At 49.2% G+C, this 23,530-nt stretch overlaps 1 protein-coding gene across 1 annotated transcript in view; it reads left to right on the top strand.

The window, feature by feature from the left end:
• NIPAL3 (NIPA like domain containing 3) overlaps window positions 1-22,834 on the top strand; it is a 49,927-nt gene extending 27,093 nt beyond the window's left edge. Inside the window, exons 4-12 of the mRNA XM_021683556.2 lie at window positions 1,519-1,690; window positions 4,303-4,362; window positions 6,905-7,050; window positions 11,366-11,462; window positions 13,752-13,887; window positions 15,768-15,856; window positions 17,764-17,827; window positions 19,593-19,687; window positions 22,579-22,834. Of these exons, the coding sequence (XP_021539231.1) occupies window positions 1,519-1,690; window positions 4,303-4,362; window positions 6,905-7,050; window positions 11,366-11,462; window positions 13,752-13,887; window positions 15,768-15,856; window positions 17,764-17,827; window positions 19,593-19,687; window positions 22,579-22,778 (1,059 nt within the window). The 3' untranslated portion in view covers window positions 22,779-22,834. The remainder of the gene's footprint in view (window positions 1-1,518; window positions 1,691-4,302; window positions 4,363-6,904; window positions 7,051-11,365; window positions 11,463-13,751; window positions 13,888-15,767; window positions 15,857-17,763; window positions 17,828-19,592; window positions 19,688-22,578) is intronic.
• The last annotated feature ends 696 nt before the right edge of the window (window positions 22,835-23,530 follow it).

Here is a 23,530-nt window from a genome sequence, read left to right on the forward strand (position 1 = left end):
GGGGCAGAGATACTGCTGATCAGCCCGGGTGTCTGGTGCAGGCCCCGCTGCGTCCTCACCATGGGATGTTGCCTACTCCATTCCTGGGCTGGGCCTTGGGCAGTCCCTTGTGGGTTGTTCCAGAATCTCTCTTGATTCTTTGCCCCCACGTGGTCCCCCCACCCTCCTTGACTCTGATGACAGCACTGTCCCTGACTTAGAAGTTGCTGGGGTGCCTTGGCCCAGCTGAGCTGGCCTGTAGCTGTGGTTTGGAGCAGGCTGATAGACTGAGGAGCTCCTGAGGGCACCGCAGGAACTGGTTCCCAGGGTATGCAGATGTAACTGGGAAGCTGAATGTGGTGGTTATTGCCCCCATGGCAGCTTTCGGCCAGTGGGGGATGGGAGTCTGTAGATAAATGCCCCAGGCTTCCATCCTCTAGTCACATGGCTCTGAGCCTAGTTCGCAGGGTGTCCCAGAGGGTCCCCAGTGGGATGAGCCCCTGTTGCCCAGGGCACTCCCTCTGCACCCTCCACTGGTCTGCTCCCTTCTCTGACTCACTTTCCCACACCCTTACTGTGCCTCCTGGAATCACCTCCCAAATCAACTACCTCCTCCCAAGTCCGGTCCCAGGGACTGCTCTGGGACACCGGGGCTGAGACTTGACACCTGCGGACGAGTTAAATCCCACGGCACACTGTCCCACTCCTCTCTGCCGGCACTGCCCAGCTTCTGGTTGCGGAGAAGCGCTCTCCCTCCCTGGATCAGAGACGTGAACACACACGGGTAACCTGGTACATCTCGGCTCCATGCACGCCCATGTGCCGGAGTATGCCCGTGTGTTTCTGAGGCCACGTGGTCTCCTGGCCACTTGTCTGGTTCATGCTCTTCTTTCCACAGAGCGGCGTCTCTGCCTCCGCATCCGCCCCTATGCAGCCCTCAGCACAGCGCCCCCAAGTGGGAGCTGTGGTCCCTCTAAGTCAACATGACTGCCTTGCTCGCCTTGGTCACCGCCCCACTTTCTGTATCCCAAGTGCACACTTCCAGAACAAAGCCTTTTGGCCATACTTGGGCCAACTATCCACCTGAGAGAGGGCAAGGTCCACGGATGCCCCTGGGCTGCCCAGCAGAGCTGCCGGCTCGGCTAGTCTACAGAAGGGAGTGCGGCCAAGCAGCCGCCCCGAGCGGGGACTCTGGGCACTGCAGTTAGAGTGAGACGTTCAACCTGAAGCCAGGCGACCATGGGGTGGCGTCCTAGACCCCGGCTCCCACCAGACTGCACACTGCCTGTGCTGTGTGTTAGAAATGCACATCCCCAGGCCTGCCCGGGGAGTGTCTGAGGCTTCCCAGCCAGTTTGAGACCTGCTTAGCATGACAACCTGGTATTGAGATGGGGACTGCTTGCCTCTTCTCTGAGCCAGGACTCCAAAAAAACCTGACACATCTTCCCAAATAAAAGTGGGGGTAGATTTAGGATACAGACATCATAGCCTCTTTTTCCCAAACCTCTGGGCCAATCACCTTCTTTCTCGGATTTCTAGAAGTACTGCCACATCCGCCTGGCAGGATCCAAGGACCCCCGGGCCTATTTCAAGACCAAAACATGGTGGCTGGGCCTGTTCCTGATGCTGCTGGGTGAGCTGGGCGTGTTCGCCTCCTACGCCTTCGCTCCGCTGTCGCTGATCGTGCCCCTTGGCGCAGTCTCCGTGATAGGTAAGACCGGGGCCCCCACCACCGCTCCCTGGGACCCACCTGCCTGTGCAGCCACCATACTCGGTAAACGAAGCAGCTTCTGCTTGGTAATGTCACTAACACTTACAAAGGGCTTCATACACACCGGCCCTGCGCTAAGCACTTTACAGATATGAATTCTTCTAATTCTCCTTTTTGAGGGCGACACTGTCATGATCCCCACTTTACAGATGAGGAAATAGGGGTCCAGGGTGGCAGGGCTGGGGTACAGGATGGTCTGGCTCCCTAATCTGTTTTAGATTCAGAAACTTTATCAGAGTTGCTTTCTAGTTCTCCTGCAGAAGGAAGATACAAACTTGCAGCTTTCATCCCAACACTGTCAAGACATCCTAAGCTTTCGTAGGATTCAGATATCTTACACCTCTAACAGATGCACATTCAATTTATTCTCTGATCTTTTTACATCAGCTGACACCACCTCTGAGGCATTGGTCACTTTCTCACCTGCCCATTTCTCTGTGATCTCTGTAATCCCGGAACCAGCGTCTCAGAACATTTGAACCAAAGAAAAGACAAAGGAGCTTTGATGTCCGTGTTCCACAAAAAAAAGTAGAATTAGGAAAAAAAATTATTTTCTTCTTAAATAAAAGATGTTAGTAGATTAGTGAACACAGGAGCAGGGACCATGAACTTGTGTTGAAATGTTTCCTTCCACTTGCTGGCAGGCCCCACATGGCCTGGAAGCCCTTCCTTGCTCTTAAAGGAAAAAGTGGTATTTTGAGTAGTCTTTTTCCTCCTGGAGTAAAGAGGGCCCCTTCTACCCCATGGATAAGCACAGCAACCACGCGCCCCGCCTGTGCCCACAGCAGACGTCATCAGTCACTCAGAGCGTCCCTTCTTAGAATTCTAGTTACCAGGAGCTGGCAAAGAAGTGGAAACCTATTGCTTTTCCCGATCCCGTGAAGAGTCCCTCTCTTTCTTGACCAGGGTTTGTACCCTCGCAGCCCACAAGATGAGTAAGGTCCTCCAACATACTGTGTTCTTTTCCACAAATACTGTTTTAAAATATAATCTGACCATAGAGTTGAGGGCCCAGGGGGAAGGGATAATTGGGCGATGGGCATGAAGGAGGGCCCGTGATATAATGAGCCCTGGGTGTTATATGCAGCTGATGAGTCACTAAATCGTACCCCCTGAAACTAACAATACAGTATATGTTAGGTAAGTTGAATTTAAATAAAGAATTTTTTAAAAATAAATAAATAAAATATAATCTGAGTGCCTTTAGTTGAGGCAAGTAACCATCCCCAGTCCCAGCCTTTCCTTGTCTTCTCTGGCCCACTTTCTATGTGTGCCACCCTGACAGGGATTGAGGTTTGTCCTCTGCCCATGGCTGACCTCTGAAAAGGCTTCGGAACCTTTCCTCACAATGAGAAACAGGTGACCGAGTGACGAAGTGCTTTAAATATTTGCCTCCAAATTTTAATACTTTAGTAATTCACATAATCAAATTCTTAAAAATAAGAGACTGAAGTAGAATGATGGGTTCTCAGGTATCAGCCACTAGAAATTTAAGGGGCTCTCAGAGCTTCTTAAGTCACCCAGTAAAAAATAATGTTAAAAATAAATATTAGAGTAATCACCACTACTTGTTGGGTACCTATTACGTATCAGTCGCTATTCCAGGGACTTCAGTAGTAATAATTGCTCAGTTATTGAGTATTTACTGTGGACACATGATTTACATGCATTGTCTCATTTAATTGCCCTTATAACTCAGAGAAGGAGGTGCTTTCAGTTGTGTGCTGATGAACCAACATTCAGAGAGAGGGAGAAAGTGAGAGAAGAAAAAGAAGAGAATGAGGCAGTGGGGGGATGGGAGGGAGGGAGAGGGGAAGGAAGGAATGGACAGAAAAGCGGGAAAGGAGAAAAGGTAGACCCCATTTGTGGTGTTTCTGATTTATATGGTGTAAAGACCACCACCGTGGCCACTCACGCTACAGTGGTTTCCTGAATGTTTAACAAGCAGCAAGCTGGCCTGAGCTGGATGCAGACAGAGACCCACAGGTAGTGACTCACCCCAGGACACACAGCCAGAAGAGGCAGAGCTGAGAATAGCCATCCAGGTCTGTTCACAGTAATGCCAGCCCCATCCCTCCAGGCAGCGACAAGGAAGTTTGAGAAGGAGAGAAGAACCAGGGGAAGAGTGTTAGACGTAGTCACAGCAATGGAAGGAGTAAGAGCCGGGCTCCAGCACCCCTTACCAGTTGCGTAGTCCTGAGCAACTCCTTCACCTCTCCTAGCCTCGGTGTCCCATTTTTCAGATGGCCCCCACCTCGACGGGTAGATGTGCCAGAAAGAACTTGTGCGAATCCCCTGTCACCCTGCAAGTACTCAACACCAGTGCTCCTGGACTTGTAGGAAATCCTCAGGAAGGCTCAGAGAGGAGCCTCTCTTTCTGAGATGGAATAACAGAGGAACCAGAAGGACTGAGTTTTGGGGAGCAGAAGGGAGAGGTTAGGAAGTCCCAAGCCCTAAGGCAAATGAGCCTACCCTAGGGCCTGGGCAAAGGGACTCCATCGGACTGATAGCAGCCTCAATTTTCTTTTCCCTGTGCTTTTATTTTTTTATAGCTAGTGCCATCATAGGAATCATATTCATCAAAGAAAAATGGAAACCTAAAGACTTTCTGAGTAAGTTCACTGATTTGAGCCCCTGTTCTTAATTCTGTGCTTGTGCTGTTTGTTCGTAATAAAGCCAGCTCACCCCAATTTAGAGATCATCCGTCTCCTGCTCCCTTCCGTGTTGTATATTCCACCCTCATCAGCTCCTGAGAGCTGGGTTTTTTCCTTGGTAGTTCCCAAATCTGGCTACACAACAGAATGATCTGTGAGATTTCTTAAAAGGGGCTTGATTTCATTCCATTTAATCAATATTTATTGACCATTTATTGTTGGGATTTTAGGAGGCCTGATGAAAGGCACCCTCTTTACCTAAATGAGTTCTAAAGCAAATGGGAAACATGGAGGTCAGGAGTTATTCTTTATTACTTATGCAAGCTGGATTAGAGCATGCAGCTTAGGCATGCAGCCAGAGGAACTTGCTCATGCAGCCAGGTTTGGGAACCACTGTTCTGAATCATTGTTATAGGATAAGAGCAAGATGGAGCCAGGAGGCTGAAAAGAGAAAAGAATCCTACACTGAAAAAAGCAGAGCTACTGCTCAGCAAATATACGATGCCAAGACCAAAAGACTCAGAGTGATTTGCAGTAGTCCTGATGGCAGAGGGGGTGATGCAGGGGTAGCTGGGCTGGTTCTGAGACCAGTGTAGTTTTATGTCGCTTCCAGGCTCACTCTAGAAAGTCCTGGTATAAGAGACATGCTAGTCCAGGCAGTGCCCTATGTGAATTTAAAAAAGATGGCCCCTCTGGACATCTGTGGTTCCGTGGGCACATGCCTTGGTGCGCAGAGCATGGGCTAGATTTTAGCCCTCCTCACCCCTTCAGCTAGGTGTTTTTATGCAGTGAGCAACTTATACAACTGTGCATGGCTGTCCTGCCTAAAGTTTTATTAAATTCAGCAAACATTCACCCAATGCTAGACCTGTGCTGTACACCACAGGCATGGAGATGAGTAAGACCTTTCCTTGCCTGAAGAAACCTTAAGACAACAGACTTGTATGTCTTAGCGGAGAACTTATTATTGAGTTTAACCATGGCTCATTCATTGAAAAATTGAGGGGCACCTTATGAGGCCTAGAATGAAAATTAAAGACATTTAATGTGATATCACATTTTTGGGAGACAATGGAATGAAATATGTAGATAGTTCTATCCAGAAATATCCAGAGGCCTGGGATCACCACGTGTAGGTCAGAACTCACAGCCCTTCCCAGCTTGCCTGGGTCTGGGCTGGACTTCGAGAGGCTTTTCACGAAATCCACATAGTTCAACTGGAGTGTGACAGGACCCAGGGGAAGAGTCAGGAGACTCCCAGGCCCTACTAACAGTCTCTGACAAGTCTGTGGAATAGAATATTGATAGTATTTGGACTGGTCCCTTGCGACTAGGTTAACTAGCAGATGGGAAATGATAAGGTCATTTTTAAAAGGTACATGGTAGGCTCTGAAGGTTTGCTTGTGAGATTTTGTTACATTTGGTTTTCTTTTATGTTGCCCATAAAGTGATTCTGACTTTCAAACCTTCCCTGTAAAATGTACACTGAAACTGTGGTTCAGTAGCAGAATGGCTACCGTGAAGGAGAAAAAAGAGGCAGTCTTACTCTAATACTCTCCCGGTGGGAGTAGAAATTGGTGCAACCAGTTTGGAAGACCATTTGACAGTAACTACAAAGCTGAAGGTCCACATATCCCCTGACCCGGGAATTCCCACTCCTAGTATTATACCCAACAGAAATAGTGTGTTTTCCAAATGACATGCTCATAGCAACAGTATTCGTTATAACCCTGGAGAGTATTTGAAGACCCATCAGCAGCAGAATGGATAAATTGTGTCACACACCACAGGGGCATGAGAATGAAGGAACCACCCCTACACTCCACACCAGGATACAGATGAATCTCACAAACTCACAAACATCATCTTACGTAAACACAGACGCAAAAAATCATATAGTATGAGTCCATTTATAGAAAGTACAAAACCAGGCCGACTCTCAGTGCTGGTAGAAGTCAGCGTTACCCCGGGGCTGCATCTAGTGATTGGAAGGGGACACAAGTGAGGATGTTGGGTCCTACTAACGTTCCCTTTCTTGATCTGGGTGCTGGTTACATGGGTGTGTTCAGTCTGTGAGAATTCATTGAGCACTTTTTGTTCTACATGCCACACCTCACTGAAATTTTTTAACATTAAATGTCATTTTTTAATTCTATTTTTTTAGAAGATTTTATTTATTTATTTGACAGAGAGAGTACCAGTAGGGGGAGCAGCAGAGGGAGAGCGAGAAGCAGGCTCCTCGCTGTGCAAAGAGCCAGATGTGGGACTCGATCCCAGGACCCTGGCGTCATGACCTGAGCCGAAGGCAGATGCTTAACTGACTGAGCCACCCAGGAGCCCCTAAGTGTTATTTTTTTAAATAACAATAAGGGAGATGATCTATTTGTGAAGTGAAGAAAAACCAAAAATAGCAGGTCATCGTGTGTTGCCCTAGAAACACATAGGGGCCTGAAGCCAGCACCCGAAGTGAGCCTATGACAGCCTCCCCCCTTCCCTGCAGGGCGCTACGTCTTGTCCTTCGTTGGCTGCGGTCTGGCCATCGTGGGCACCTACTTGCTGGTGACATTCGCACCTAACAGTCACGAGAAAATGACGGGCGAGAACATCACCAGGCACCTCGTGAGCTGGCCTTTCCTCTTGTACATGGTAAGGGAAGCACTGGTCCTACCCACGATGGCAGGAGGGAGTATCAGGTCCTAGAACCTGGGAACCTGAATCTCCAGCAACAGAGGATTCGAGGGAATGGTGACGTATTTCCCAGTACCGAAGACCGTGCTTGCAGGAAGTAGGTAGTTCACGAGGAAATGCTTTTTCCACTTATGTTCCGAGTAATGCCTAAATCTGCATAGATAATATGATAATTTTAGTTTTTAGAGATATTGTAGGTGTGTATATATAATGTATCACTAAAGGACTGGAAGGAAAAAACAGAGATTCCATCCATTGTTGTCTCTGGGAGCTGGAATTATGAATGAGTTTTCATTTCACCTTTGTCTTTACGCATCATTTGAAATTTCTACAGGGAGCATTTAAGACTTTTATGGTAAAAAAACAGTTAAAATTTTAAACAGTCATAGACATGTTATTTATTTATTTTTCCCGGCATCACACAGCTGATAGGAGCTAATAGAAACACAGGAGACACTGAAACGGTCTCCTAAACTCCCAGCCCCTGTTACGTCCCATGTTAGGTCTACAGATAAACTGATCGAGGAAACATGTAAGGCATTTGATCAAGCTACTACTATATATTTCTATTCCAAGCCAGGCACTGTGCCAAATGCTTTCTTACGTATCATCTCAAATCCTCCCAACTGCCCTATAAGGTAAATGTTTTTCTCCCCATTTTATGGATGAGAAAACTGAAGCTCAGGGAGGTGGGCTGACGGCCCAGAGTCCCACGAGTGGAGCTGGACTCGCAGCCAGCTTCCTTCGCCGTGGCCTGCTGACAAAGGCGGGTACAGCCTTCCTCTGATACGAGCAGCCTGGCACTGCTCTACAGGCCTGGAACGTTCTTTTTCCTTAGTTTGCTCACAAGGCCGAGGATGGATTTCCCCAGGATTGGGACTGGGTCATCTCCCTGCCTCTAGCCAGCCCCACTGCGCACCTGGTGGGCGTGGAGAAACGGCTGTGGGACGGAGCCAAGGAACCCGCCCTCTTCAGGAAAAGCTTAACCCCAGAACACAGAATTTTCTCTCAGGGAGCCCTGGGCTTGAATCGGTCACGTGCTGTGTGGCCTCAGCCAAGTCACCTACCTGGAAGCTCTGCCTCCTTCTCTGTAAGCTAGTGGGAGTCACTGGACCGGGGCTGGTGGCTGGGGCTGGGAGATGCGAGGTGGTATGGGAATCACCCAGCACTTGGCAGGTGCCCAGTGACCCACTCAGTTTGTCTTCCTGACTCATGTCTGCGATGAAGTGCTGCTGTAACCAAACTCAAGGTGGGTGGCTGCTTGGGGTGCAAATGGAACACGACCAGAGGAAGTGTTGAAAGCAAAGAACTTTCACTCCTTGTCACAAGTAAGGAGACAGGGAGATCGCTCTCAGAGCACTGTCTCCCCTTGAGGTTAGTGCGGGAAGCTTTTATGCGGTGTGCTAGGGGGGCACGGACAGAGAGCTGGATACATTAAGAAACATAAATTTTCTGGAGCGCCTGGGTGGCTCAGTTGGTTAAGCGACTGCCTTCGGCTCAGGTCATGATCCTGGAGTCCTGGGATCGAGCCCCACATCGGGCTCCCGGCTCAGCGGGGAGCCTGCTTCTCCCTCTGACCCTCTCCCCTCTCACGCTGTTTCTCTCTCTCTCAAATGAATAAATAAAATCTTAAAAAAAAAAAGAAAGAAACATACATTTTCTGCTACTTAGGCACTTTGGTTCAACTGTGCATGCTTAGCATGTCAACATGCTAGTGCAGACATTATAAGTTCAAAAAAAATGGCAGACAAGCCCTCCCATAGGAGGAGATCTTAGTATTAGGATGAGCTAAAGGTAAATTTAGGGCAACTGAGGGGGCTTCTGGGCAGGCACTGATTTTTGGTGTGGCTCCCGAAGGGGGTACCCAGTGGAATCCCTGGCCACACCTCTCCTCGGTGGGAGCTGTTTCTTCTGCAAAACAGACACATTCTTTCCCTGCCGTGGGAGGGAAAGAACCTGAACAGTCTGGCTCCAGGGCCTGTGCGCTTTCCCACTAGGCTATACTGCCTGAACCTGGGAGGCCTAGGGCCTGGGGCATAGAAGGCCTCAGTCAGTGTGAGGTGTGAGATACGTTTGCCCCCGCTCCCCCCATGGCTTTCAGTCCTCTGAATTGAGTAACTCCCTCTTTTTTTTTTTTTTTATTTATTTATTTGAAAGAGAGAATGAGAGAGAGAGCATGAGAGGGGGAGGGTCAGAGGGAGAAGCAGACTCCCTGCCGAGCAGGGAGCCCGATGCGGGACTCGATCCAGGGACTCCAGGATCATGACCTGAGCCGAAGGCAGTCGCTTAACCAACTGAGCCACCCAGGCGCCCCTGAATTGAGTAACTCCCTCTTATGCCCCAACACCGCCAGCTAGAGAGATCTGGCCAAATCAAATCCAGTCAATATTTATTGTCTGCCAGGTGCCAGACACTGTGGACGTCAGGCTGACGATAGGTACACTGTCGAGCATAGCATAACAGAGAGTTGATGGAGTTGTCCTGGAACTGTGTCCTAGACCTGAAACTAATGTGACATTGTGTGTCAACCATACTTCAAGAAAGACAGAAAGAAAAACAGGAAGGAAGAGGAAGGAAGGAGGGAGACATGCCCCCAGAACTCAAGGTCACCCACACAGCCATCTTGCAGCGGAAGGCCAAGTGCCATTCCAGCATGCATTTCGGCACAGTGAAGAATGATTGGAAAACCGGGCCCCCTGAGTGCACGCCCAGTGGTTAGGAATGTTGATGAGTAACTCATCCGCTTGATGATGTATTCTGCAGCAATTAAAGATAATTATGACAACTTCATAAAATATGGGAATTGTTTTTGGTGACTAAAAACAGCCCAGCACAAAATTGTGCGTTGACTATGATGACAAGTAGATAAAATATGTATTCACGGCAACAAAGACAGGAAGAAACAGGAAAATGAAAACAGCTGTTTTTTTTTTTATGGCCTCTAATTATGAGGAATTTAAAAATTTTTTTAAATGCCCATTAATGTTTCTGCGTTGGTTGTTATGATAAATAAACTTTGGGAGGAGGTCGGGGTAAGCAAATGGAGCCAAGCCACTGTCCAAGTTTGCTGCTTTCATTTTTTTTTTTTTTTAAGATTTTATTTATCTATTTGAGTGAGAGAGAATGAGAGATAGCATGAGAGGGAAGAGGGTCAGAGGGAGAAGCAGACTCCCTGCCAAGCAGGGAGCCCGATGCGGGACTCGATCCTGTGACTCCAGGATCATGACCTGAGCCGAAGGCAGTCGCTTAACCGACTGAGCCACCCAGGCGCCCGGGATGCTTTCATTTTGCCGGGTGCTGGAGCTGGCTTGACTTCTTGGGAAAATGTTGCTGAATGTCTGGGCCCTTAAGGAGTGGAAAGGACAGTTGTTAAGGCAAGGAGGGAACTCCCACCCCACACTGACTGAGGCCTCACACTTTTATGCCCCAGGCCCTAGGCCTCCCAGGTTCAGGCCGTGTAGCCTAGTGGGAAAGCACACGGGCCCTGGAGCCAGACTGTTCAGGTTCAGATCCTGGCTCTGCCCTTTTCTTAGCTTCCGATTGTGGTAGTGCCTACTTCATAGAATCATTGTGCTGGTTGAATGAGTTTAGTATAGATACAATGTTTAGAACGGTGCCGGGTATATTTATGAGTTCAGTAAGTATTAGCAGTGATCATGGCCCTGTAAAGGAAGAATCATTATCCCCATTTCACGGAGGAGGTAACTGAGGTTTAAAGAAGTGAAGTGACTTGCCCAAGGCCACACAACTGTTTTAGAAGTGGATCCAGTTTCAAACTTGGGCCTCCCTGACTCCAGATGTCCTTGTCTTTCTCTCCCACCAAGCACACACTTTAGAGGCATGGTTAGGGGTTGGGGGCTTGTATATTTGTCCACTTGTCCCAGAGAGCTCTTCTCCTCAGTGAGCAAGTGTCTCCCTCTTTGACCGACCTTCAGGGGTCACCCACATGGGGTTCCCCGCAGAGCAGCGAAGTGGGAAGAAACCTTCTCAGCCTGATCCTGGCCATCCAAGACAGGGTGCGTTTGTGGCCAGCACATCGCCCTCAAAGCTCTGAAGTGAACTCCTTGTCGGTGTTCCCCAGGGGGTAGAGATCCCCGCAGAGTTCATTCAGAATCCCCTCCTTTTCCATGGTTTGGGAAATGCTGGCTGTTCAGGTCCCTTTCAATCCTGAGGGTCCGTGACTTAGCAGCATCAACACCAGCCAAGCCCACCAGCGTCTCCCAGTCTTGTCCACGTCTGCCCCACTGACCGCCTCACTTGCTGCTTTCCACAGCTTGTGGAGATCATCCTGTTCTGCTTGCTGCTGTACTTCTACAAGGAGAAGAACGCCAACAACATCATCGTGATTCTTCTCCTGGTGGCATTACTCGGTAAGTGGGGGTCTGGGTGGTTGAGTGTGGCCAGCATCCGGTAGTGCCACAGGGTCCCCGTGGACGGGACGCGGCTTCCATCAGTCCTGTCAGGCTGCTGACTGCATCCGGTGTCCTTGCTCAAATACCCAGAGTCCCCTACGTGCCAGGAACAGTGCTGGAAACCATCCACAGGGGTGAACAAGACAGACGGCCCCCTGCCTTCGGGGGGCGGGGGGGGCTCCATTCCGAAGGCAGGAACAGCCAGTAAGCAATCAGACAGATATATAGAAGAGAGACACATTGGGGCAGTGAGGATCATGGTGACAAAGAGGATAGCAGAGTGAGGGTGAGGTGGGGCAAGAAGATAGAGACGGGCAGGCTCCAACAACTGAGTCCTTAGGGTTTCAGGTAAACCTGTCAGGCTAGGAACGAGTTCTGGATTCAAAAGCAGGAACCGACTTTGCTCTCTCACTTTTTTTGTCTCTCCTCTTGGAGGGATGGGTGCCATGTGGGAGACGGCTCCTAACTCAGACCGAGGCGAGGCCTGACCCCTCACAGAGTCTGACACACTCCATAGAGCTGTAAGGACCCGAGCTTCCAGGGGAAGAGGTGGGGGATGCCCTCCTGCTGCCTCCTGGGGTCTCTGTGGCCTCGGGCTGGTGACCCCCTCCTGTTTAAGCCACACTGTCTTCTCAACCTGGGCACAGGAGAACGCCCAAATCCCAGGGGGCAGAGCAGGGTTAAATGAGATGGGCACGAGTGCCCGAGATGTGTTGCTGATCTTCTGTCCTTCCCACACCGAGCCCCCACTCCACCCCACCCCTCAGCCCTACAGATAGGGGCCACATAGGACAAGGTTCCATTATTTTGATATTTTTAAAACAGCTTTATTGAGGGTGCCTGGGTGGCTCAGTCGTTAAGTGTCTGCCTTCGGCTCAGGTCATGATCCCAGGGTCCTGGGATAGAGCCCTGCATCGGGCTCCCTGCTCAGCGGGAAGCCTGCTTCTCCCTCTCCCACTCCCCCTGCTTGTGTTCCCTCTCTCGCTGTGTCTCTCTCTGTCAAATAAAATAAAATCTTTAGAAAAATAAATAAATAAATAAAAATAAAACAGCTTTATTGAGATATAATTTACATACCGTAAAATTCACCTGTTTGAAGTATACAGTATAAACAGAACGCTGTAATAGGTGGCTTTTGTGACCAGCGTCTTTCAGGGAGCATAACTCGGTAGAGGTTTGTTCCTGGAGTAGCAAATATCAGTGGTCCATTCCTTGGTGATCTTGTTTTCAAAGCAGATTGGGACGTCACGGTCCCCAAATGTCCTCTCTGGCGAGTAGGGAGGCCAGAAGGTTCTAAGGAGCGTTGGCCGCTCTCCCTCTGTCCCCTTCTCACTAACAGGGACACACCCTCATGAAAGTGCCTGTCCTAACTGACAGCAGATGTTTGGAAACTGTCATCGAGGTCGTGGGGGGCCCAGAAGCCGCTGTGTGTGATGAGCTGTTAGCAAGAGGGAAAACGAGCAGAAGCGGAAAAAAACAGGAAAGCCGAGCCCTTCAGCCAGAATAAGGGGCTTCATTTGTACCCGGACTTGGGGGTGGTTTCTTTTAACTCCTGCTTTGGCCGGGGAGATAGTGGAGAGGTCTGACAGTTGGCAGCCATTTCTGCACCACTGGGTAAAGCAGCAGTCTCCACAGTGAGGTGAGCTGTGATATCTCCAGCACCTGTTTTATAATGTGCATAGCCTATAAGCACAGTGTTACATGAGTATCACTTTAAAATGCACAAACACCTGTATTTTGGAAAAGTATGTGTGTGTGCCTAGGGGTAGGATTCCAAAACATTTGGAGGTCTCTGTCTAATGAAATGTTTTTTAAAAATACAAGTGAGTGAGCATTAAAAAAAGAGAGCGCTCTTGACACACCACATGTTTTTTTCCCTGTGATTATCATGAGAATGATCCTCAAAGGAAATTTGTGTCTCCATTCAAGGATGATTTTGACCTCCCACCATGGTCCAGGCACAGCGCTGATTACTCTGCTGTTGAGAGACTTAAACTCAACGTCCTTGCTTGCTGGAGTTCAGAGGCGACACTTGGAAGCGCCTGTCGGTATTTTGCTTCCCTCTCTTCTTGGACAGAGCACACGGATAGTGGGCAGCTCTCAGAAGTTCCGCCTCCCGTGGCGTCTTCGACGTCCCTGGGGTGGCCCTGTCAGTGCTCCCTCCATCTTTTTCACCACGTCCTTTGGAGTCATAAACTGACCTTCAGGGTCTGATGCCCTCGCTTCGTCCTCGTTCACCCTCTGCAGGCTCCATGACGGTGGTAACTGTGAAGGCCGTGGCTGGGATGCTCGTCTTGTCCATACAGGGGAACCTGCAGCTCGACTACCCCATCTTCTACGTGATGTTCGTGTGCATGGTGGCCACCGCTGTCTACCAGGCCGCGTGAGTTGCGAAGTCTTTTCCTGCTGGGCCTCTCCACGTTTTGGGGTCTCTTCCATTTCTTGGGCCTGATTTCATTTGTTTTTGAAGCTGTAGGGAAGGCAGAACATTGAAGCACAGCCCGTCACCAGGGCTCAGCATCCACTGTGGAGAGAGGGGTCACTGATTTGCTGGGTGGTCCCATGGAGGGACTCTGTGCCTCTTGAAAGAGGAAGCCTGGAGTGGATGTGTTTTTCTCTCTGCCTCAAACTGGGAGAAGGGGCAGCCTCACTTCCCTTCTGCTCCAAGGCAGGCGTCTGTTTGAGGGACTGTAGAAGAAGCTGTGTGGTCCCCATGAGGCATCTCTTTGTTTGCCAGGTGGAAGGAACACAGCAAGTTGTCCTTTCTTGTCCGTCTCCAGGAATCTTCCCCAGAGAGTGAGAGACTCGTTTCTCTCTCAGAAGCGGTGGTCCTGAGGGTAGGCCTCGGCCTTGTTCCCATCTGAGACCCGGTCGTCCGCAGAGGGCCTGGGACGGCCTGGGACGGCCCTGCTGGGGACAGGAGGGTGAACGGCGCAGGGCTTGGTGTGGCACTTGAGGCTGATTGATCCTGGGCAGGGCAGGCCCCGGGCCCCCAGCGGCCAGGGCTCACCGTCCCCCAGCGGTAGCCTCGAGCAGTTGTTGGAGTGACTGCTGCTGTGGGGGCACCAGGGGAAGCCACTCACACACCCCGCTTTCACAGGAACTTAAATTCATTTGACCCCCCCACAGAACCCCTTTGAAGCAGATGATACCATCCTCATTTTGCATTTGAGAAACCGAAGGGGCAGGGCTGAGATGTGAACCCAGGCATCAGACTCCCCATCCCACGCCCCTCGCCCGTCGCCGCTCTGCTCCAGGCCTCTGCCTCAGCTTCTCTAGGACCAGGTTCCCTGTCCACAAGTGAGGATAACTGCAGCCCCTCCCTGAGAGAAGCATGAAGCTCTCCGTGCCGTTCCCCAGGATAACCTCCTGAAAATCTGAGCCTCTTTCATGATTAGGCCGACTATGATTATTACTGTCCTGAGTCCTACTACAGAGATTCTGGTCATCACCCCCGAGCCGTCCCAGCACCAGGCTCCGTGCTGAGCACTCCGGGGTTACAGAGGCGAGTCCAGTGCCCCGGCCACCTCCTGGGGAGCTTCTCACTCACCCAGTCAGCACACCACACAGCCACCGAGGGCCTCCTGTGTGCCAGGCCCCTGGGCCTTCCGCCACGGGGCAGGACCAATAGTCACTGTCCTCGGGGCACTGCCAGCCCTGTGAACGGATGAGTGCAGCCGAGCGGGAAGTCTGTCACGATATAAGCAACTACGTAGTAATACCTAAAATGCTCCGCAGAGAATGGACAGAGAATATATTCCGAAATGAGGGAGTGTAGATCGTAGATGGAGAGAGGAGGAATGATTCTAATTTTCTCTCTCTCTTTTGCCTGCATCTGTTGCAGTGAGCACGTTATTTTTTCATTAAGAAAAAAATTTGTTTAAAAAAAATAATGACAGCGACAGGCAGAACGCTGTAAGTGCCGTAGAAGTTTCTTGGACTGTTTGCGAGACCAGGACGGCCCTTTGTAGGGGGGTGGGGATGCAGGGGACCCCGACATGAGGAGGAGGGTATCTCGGGTGGGCGAGAACCACGTGGCGAGAGGTGTGAGACCGGGAAGGCATGGTCCCCTTGGGGAATGGCGGTGGAGCTCAGGCTATGTGGACAAATGGGAGTGAAGTGTGGACCCTAGACCCAGAGACGCAGCAGGGTGGCATCTTTCTTTCATGTGTTATCTTCATAGTTCAAGCTAAGCCTACTGTCACCAGCTCTCGCCTCAGCCTTTCTGACAGGCCCACTGACCGGAGTGCTCTTGTATTGAAGGTTTCTAAGTCAAGCCTCACAGATGTACGACTCCTCTTTGATTGCCAGCGTGGGCTACATTCTGTCCACTACCATTGCCGTTACAGCAGGTAAGGGTGGCGACTGCTAGATTTCTGTCTCCTACCTTAGCAGCAGCGACGTTACCCCAGTGTGGAGGGATGAGGCTCTGCCTCTGTCAGAAGGCCAACTCTGCTGACGTGTTCTGCCTGTCAGAGTTGTATATGGTTTCATGGAGAAAGTGCAGGATTTCAAGCCAGAGAGAGCTGGGCCCCAGCACAGACACAGAGCCGTGTGGCTCTAAGAAAATCACTTAACCTCTCTGAGCCTTGGTTCCACGTTCATAAAATGGGAATAACACTCACCTCCCAGAATTGAAATATGCACAACATGTACTCCCATACAGCTTGTACAAGGTTTCTTTAACAATTTTTGCCATCGACTGCTAGCTCCACTAAGCGGCCACAGATTTCTTTCTATAATTTCTAGACGTTAAGACTATATGAACATTTGTGACATAATAGGTGTGGCAGGTAACCTGTCATCATTTTTATATTCCCCTTTCTTCTACTCCACCCTACTTTTTTTTCTTTCTCTAGGTGGCTTCAGAGGCTACAAGCATATCAGATTGTGTTTTTTTTTTTTTTAAGATTTTATTTATTCATTTGAGACACAGAGATACAGAGAGACAGAGAGAGAAAGCATGAGCAGGGAGAGAGGCAGAGGGAGAGGGAGAAGCAGGCTCCTCGCTGAGCCAGGAGCCCGATGCGGGGCTCGATCCCAGGACCCCGGGATCATGACCTGAGTCGAAGGCAGACGCTTAACGACCGAGCCACCCAGGCGCCCCGGATTGTGTTTGTTTTTAAGGGGCAGTGAAGATGAAAATCTTCAAAGTGAAAAGACCAGTAAGAGCCAGTGCGCCTCCCTTTGAGGAAAGCCTGGCTGTACAGCTGTGTGTTTTGCGCTTCAGACGAGCGCTGCTCGCATCCTGCCTGTAGAGATGGGAGCCCGGTAGGCACACAGCCTGCCAGGGCCTGTGTGATGAGCAGACCCGGGGATCCAGTGGGGAGTCCACCCAGAGCAGCCAAAACGTGAACCCAGCGTGAAGATTTAAGTCCTGGTCAAGAACTTGGGTCCAGGCAGGGTTGAAAGGAATAGCCAACAGCATGATGGAGTCAGAAGCTAGGTGGGGATCAGGAGCTCAGGAATACAGCAAGAAGCCCATGGAGGTGCAATGAGTCCAGACAGAGGCTGCTGCAGGGCGGGTGAGGGTGGCAAGCCCGTGTCACTCCCGCCTCTGGGAGCGGGCTGCAGGCCTGCGGTCTGCTGGCCACGCGAGGTTAGAAGGCTATGACAGCTTAACTCGAAGCCTTGCTTTTCCATCTTAAGAAAGACTGGAGAGCGGCACTTGGGTGGCTCCGTGGCTTAAGCGTAGGACTCTTGATTTCGGCTCAGGTCCTGATCTCAGGGTCGTGGAATCAAGCCCCGAATCAGGCTCTGCGCTCAGCATGGAGTCCACTTGGAATTATCTCTCTCTCTCTCTCTCTCTCTCTCCCTTTGCCCCTCTCGCATCCCGCTCACTAGCTTTCTCTCTCTAAAATAAATAAATAAATCTTAAAAAAAAAAAATACTGGCGAAGGGGGTTGTGTAAAAACTGGCAAATAAGGTCTGCAGTTTAGTTCTCAGTATGTTTCATTGGGAGGAGGCTGGGTGCAGGGTCCATGTGAACTCTGTACTATTTTTGTGAGTCTAATATTATCTCAAAATAAAAAGAAAAGAAAAAGATGGAGATAAAAGGGGTATAGGAGGAGAAAGAGAAGATAATCTGTCCCCCCAAATGACTTTTATTCCACTCTTCTAACATGTACCCTGCTGGTCATCAGGCTCCTGACCACTTTGGTTTCCTGCAGGGAAGAGAGCTTAGCCAAATCATAGACAGACTGGCAAGAAGGTGATTTGAAAGCAGCTCACCCGTATTGGCTATTTTCTGCCTTTCCAGGTGCAGTGTTTTACCTGGACTTCATTGGGGAGGACGCGCTGCACATCTGCATGTTTGCACTGGGGTGAGTCCCTGCTTTCTGGCCCTGCTACTGCTCCTGCCTCTCAGGCAGTCTTCTAGAGTCCAGGGAGCAGCCAGAATTCAGAGCTTTGTCCCCCAGAGATGAATGAGCATTTTACTCCTCAAAGGGCTTTATCTCCTTCCCCCTTCTTCTCTTTTGGGCTTTAATCTCCTTGTCATTTCTAAAATATCCCACTTTGACACATGAAAAGACTCTCAGCCTCACCCCAGATCACAGAAATGCATTTTGAAGCCACATGAGATTGCCATCATTTTGCAAAAACTCACAGGATTGGTAGTATCCATGTTGGCAAGAGGATGAGGAGACCAGCTCTCGCCACACCGAAAGGATCTGTGATGCCAGAGGACAGTTTAGCAGTGTCAGTAAAAATTATAAATGAGCAATGTTTGATGCAGCCTTCCAAATGGGACACAAAGACACATGTATGAGGCTGTTTATTAATTTAAAAACTAATTGTAGGGGCGCCTGGGTGGCTCAGTCATTAAGCGTCTGCCTTTTCGGCTCAGGTCATGATCCCAGGGTCCTGGGATTAAGTCTCGCACCGGGCTCAAGTAAATAATCGGAAGTAGCATAAACGCCCAGCAGTAGAATGTCGGTTAAAGAAATTACGGTATATCCATATGATAAAGTACCGTGCTGCCATTTTGAAAAATTGAGGCCAGTCTAGAAATACTGGCATAGAACCATGTCTAGGATACATTAAATGGAAAAAGTTACATTTTTAAAATGTATAGTCTACCCTATGATCTAGCAGTTCCACATCCCAAAAGAAATGAGTACATATATTGACAAAATGACTTGTACCTGAATGTTTGTAGTAGCTTTATTCATCATATGCTCAAATTGATTACAACCCAAATGTCTATCGACAGGAGAGTGAAAAACAAATGATGTAGTATATTCGGACAATGGATTCAATATAATAATTAAAAATTATGATGAACTACTAATACATACAATAAAGTGAATGAACCTTAAAAATACTTACAAGTGAAAGAAACCAGACAGAGTACACGCTGTATGATTTAACTTATAAGAAGTTCAAGAACAGGATGCGGTGCCTGGGTGGCTCAGTTGGTTAAGCGTCCGACTCTTGGTTTTGGCTGAGGTTGTGATCTCAGGGTGCTGGGATCGAGCCCCACATCGGGCTCCGTGCTCAGCATGGAGTCTGCTGAAGATTCTCTCCCTCTCCCTCTGCCCCTCCTCTCTCTCTCTCTCTCAGATAAATAGATTTTTTTTTTTTTTAAGATTTTATTTATTTGACAGAGAGAGACAGCGAGAGAGGGAACACAAGCAGGGGGAGCGGGAGAGGGAGAAGCAGACTCCCTGCTGAGCAGGGAGCCCGATGCGGGGCTCGATCCCGGGACTCCAGGATCATGACCTGAGCCGAAGGCAGTCGCTTAACCAACTGAGCCACCCAGGTGCCCAAAAAATATATTTTTTTTAAGGTGAAGTTCTAAGATACAGGCTAAATGGAAGTAAAGAGCCGTGGGAGTTTTGCCCAGGAGAGTCTAATTTATTCTGATTAATGCAGTGCCACATGAAAAGCGCGTGAGGCTGTTCCTTATCTCCTTTCTGCTCCCTGCCCATCTCAGGCCCGGCAGCCTCCCGGCACCGCTCAGCAGCAAGCCCTCCTCTGCAGCCTGCAACCTCTTTTTCTCTTTTTCCCATTACCCGGGTTGGAAAGTGAGCCCTCCTGCCCTCACTCTGGCCTTTTTTCTCTCCCTCCCTTATCCCTGTTCCTCAGGTGCCTCATTGCATTCTTGGGCGTCTTCTTAATCACACGTAACCGGAAGAAGGCCATTCCATTTGAGCCCTATATTTCTATGGATGCCATGCCAGGTAACGTTAAAACCCCATGTGTCCCCCTGGCCAGCCCATCCGTATAGAATGACTGCTACTTCCTGTTCAAAAAGAGACACCTAGCTGCTGGGTTTGGTACAGGGAAGGTGTGCTGTGCCGTTATGGTGTGACCGTCTCTCTCTCTCTCTCCCTCCCTCCCTCTCTTTTTTTTTAAATTTCGCTGTGCCAAATAGGAGGCGGTGATTGAGGCACCTCCGTTGGTTTTGAGCCCATCTTGCCAGTCCCCATGTCTATTTTGGGATCTCTTAAAGACCGTCCTGATTCGCACTGGATATAATTATGATCTATACGTCAGGCTTCATGCCTGCAAAAGGAAAAAAATCCATTCATCGAGTTGGAATGGAATGACCGGAGAGGGGAAGGAAAATAGGATGGATGAAATTCAGAGACTATCGCCTCACTTCTTAGGTGCCACGAGAGAGTGGATTGTTCTGGAAAGCCTAATTTCCCAAGGAGCTGGGGGTTCACACTGAGAAGCACAGGCTCAAATGCCTTTAGTCCGTGATGGTAACAAAGGTGTGAATCCGCAGAGCATTGCACAGAAGGGAGTGGGGGGCGTTTGTGGAGAACCAGAGAGTGCCTGCCCAGCCTAAAGGGACCCAGATTAGGAAAGTTAATCCAGCTTTGCTGACCTAAATTCTATAGGTTGCCAGTGACCACTAGCTTCCACTCTTTAAGGCAAAATTAATTTTTATTTTAGATCTAAAGATGGAACTCTCTCTAGAACATAATCCCCACCCTTCATTAAGACACCCTAATGAGCAAACTATAACCCCACTGACGGCATACAGTACTGCTTATTGAAGTCCTCTGGGATGCAGGTGTGCTCTCAGAGCCAACTGAGGTGCCCCTACTTTAAATGGCCCCAAGGTTTCTGTGTCTACTTTTATATTATTTCCTCATCCCTTGCTATCAAGCTGTCGTCTGTCATTCATGCTCTTACCAGCCCACCTGTGTATAGCAATTCCGGGTCAAACGTCTCATTTGACCCAACTTGTTTGAACTGTGTATAAAATTAGAATAAACAAGCTCTGAGTCGGGGCCTTAAGCTTTCTCCTAGGAGTTAAGTGCATGAGCTTTAGTGCATGGACTTTTAAAACATCTAATCTGGCTGCTCAGATGCCTTTTTTGCTTACTTCCTTGTTTCTCGGCTGTGTCCCGGATAGATGAGGGCGCTGGATAGCTGAATTCCAGATAGGTGAGGTGTCAACTCTGTGTGTGCAAGTATGTATATGTATCTGTGTGTTTGTGTGTTTACAAACTGTGTATGTGTATATATCTACATAAGTATTTGTATATGCATATATACAGATGTACGTGCCAGTGGAAAATAGAAGGTAACCTAAGGTAACCTTAGATACCTACATTCTGTGGTCTGTTCGTGGATGTGGCTCTCGGCTTCGTCTTTGTACCTTGTGACCGATGGGAAGTCAGATCTTGACAAAAGGAGACCCCACCCTACTGCTGTGGCATGTCAGGACACTTGGGAGTAGACGTGTTCTGTACAATGAAAAGCGTGGGCTTGGAGTTCAGGTGGCCTGGATTCAAATCCCAGCTCTACCACCCACCCGCAGCGTGACCTTGGGCATGTCCTTGGACCTCCCAAGGCCTCTGACCCTCACTTGTAAATTGGGATTCCTTCTTTCGGGATAGTGGGATAATATGTTAAAGGCCCCTTGCACAGTGTTTGGGACTTGGTAGATGCCTGGTTAAATTTGGTTTCACGTCCCTTTTGCTTAAAAAAAAAAAAAAAAAATCTTCGAAAATTTCAAACACTTGTTTGACCTGATGCCAGGTAGAACATGAAAAATAAAACTGCTTAAAAAGAAGGGGGTGCTTGGCTGGCTCAGTCGGAAGAACATGGGTCTCTTGATCTCGGGGTTATGAGTTCAAGCCCCACATTAGGTGTAGAGATTACTTAGATTTTTTTTTAAAACTTTAGAAATCAATTAATTAACTAATTAAAATTAAAAAATAAAACTGCTTCAATAGAGTGTCTTTCCTAGCTACTTGGTTTCCCTGGTCAGCACTAGAACCTTGCTTTTGGTCCATCTAGATTGATAGCTTCACAACAGACCAGTAGCTACAGTTCAAGAGGCATTCAATTTCCAAAAAATGCACTGCATGTCACAATGTAGAGAGGGCTTAATAATTCTAGCACCTGAAAGACTTCTAAAAAATGAAAACCGAAAAAGCCCTGAGAGCTGGGAGCTGGCTTGGCACTCATATCTGGACCTCGGTGCTCCCTGGCTGAAAAGAAACAGCTCCCTGGCACATCAGCCTCAGACAGGGGCACTCCGACCATGATAGATCTCCTCAACTGTAAGTAGAAACCCAGCAGCAACACGTGCCCAGAAGCAACAGGGAGAATCACACCTCCCCTCTCTGCGGATCCGCGATGTTCAGTGTTAAAGGTCAAAACTCTCCCTCTGAGTGTCACAATGCATCTGCCACCACCACATGTCCATGACACGAAGGTTACCCTCTTTTCTCGAGGGGATAATGATCCTGATTTAATTCAGCAGGCGAGTACTGGCATCTACCACGTTCAAAGCACAGTGCTGGTTCTGCTCCCCGTGGGGCCCAAACACACGTTCCCACCTCATTCTTCGCCAACCCATGCTTCTCTTGACAGTGGCTGGTCTGTGTGCATATTTCCTGAAGATTCATCCCTTGTTGCTTGGCAACCATAATATTGCTAGCATATACTTATGGGTGTTCTTTTTTCAATCGAAAGCATTCAGGAGATGGGCAGGGCACGTGATTAGCGCCCGAGCGCTGTAATTAGGCTGTGGTGGGGTAGAGGAAGATGCAGTCTGCTTTGGCCCCTTTGCCCCATAATGATTTGGAGAATATGGATTTCATTTCAGGTATGCAAAACATGCATGACAAAGGAATGACGGTTCAGCCTGACCTCAAAGCTTCTTTTTCCTATGGGGCCCTGGAAAACAACGACAATGTTTCTGAGATCTACACTCCTGCCACACTGCCAGTCATGCAAGAGGAACACAGCTCCGGGGGTGCCTCTGGGGTTCCCTACCGAGTCCTGGAACACACCAAGAAGGAATGAGCCCACCTTGAAGGAGACTCTCCTTCCCTCCATTTATAACTCTCAAGCCGAGCCGACAGTGGTTCAACCCTGAATTCTAAAGTTTGCCTTTCAAGTCTTATTTTTCTAAACAGAGAACTCTCTAGAAGGGGATCTCGAAGAGCCTTTGTCTCTGGCAAAGAATCCATTATCTTGGTCTCGGAGATTTCAGATGACCGGGGTGGGGGGCATGGAAGCAGTATTCTCTGGGCGGGGGGGCGGGGAGGGGGGGCGGCTGCGGAGTTCAGACTCTGCCTGGTTCTGCCCAGCCAGCTTGGGAAAGCCGTCCTCATCCCTGACGATGACAACTGAGCTTCCTCCGGCAGTGACCAACAGTTGCCACATTCCTCGGAGCTGAAGCAAGGCAGAGATTCTGCTCTCACTTTCCACATCCAGTGAAAGGCTAGAGACCTCTGAATCTAGTCTTCCCTTGCCTGACCCTCCCCATCTCACTCATAGTTCCAGATTTCCAGTAACATCTGAGTTGTCAGCACAAGGCATAGTAGGCCAGCCCCCGGGAACACCCTATCATTCACCTGTGGGAAAGGCACTTCTGCCTTCCAGTTGTCTGTGTCCTTCCAGTGAAAACATGTCTGGTGTGTTTATATTAGATCTCTGAAAACTAATTTGGTTTGGTTCTGTGAACTATGTAATGAATTTTCTCCCCCCCCCACCCCCCACCCCCCAGGAACTGAGAAGTTAAGAGTAAGAGGGAAATAAGGACAGGAGCAGGG

The sequence above is a fragment of the Neomonachus schauinslandi genome, chromosome 4 (assembly GCF_002201575.2).
Source record: "Neomonachus schauinslandi chromosome 4, ASM220157v2, whole genome shotgun sequence".
Lineage (NCBI taxonomy): Eukaryota > Metazoa > Chordata > Mammalia > Carnivora > Phocidae > Neomonachus > Neomonachus schauinslandi.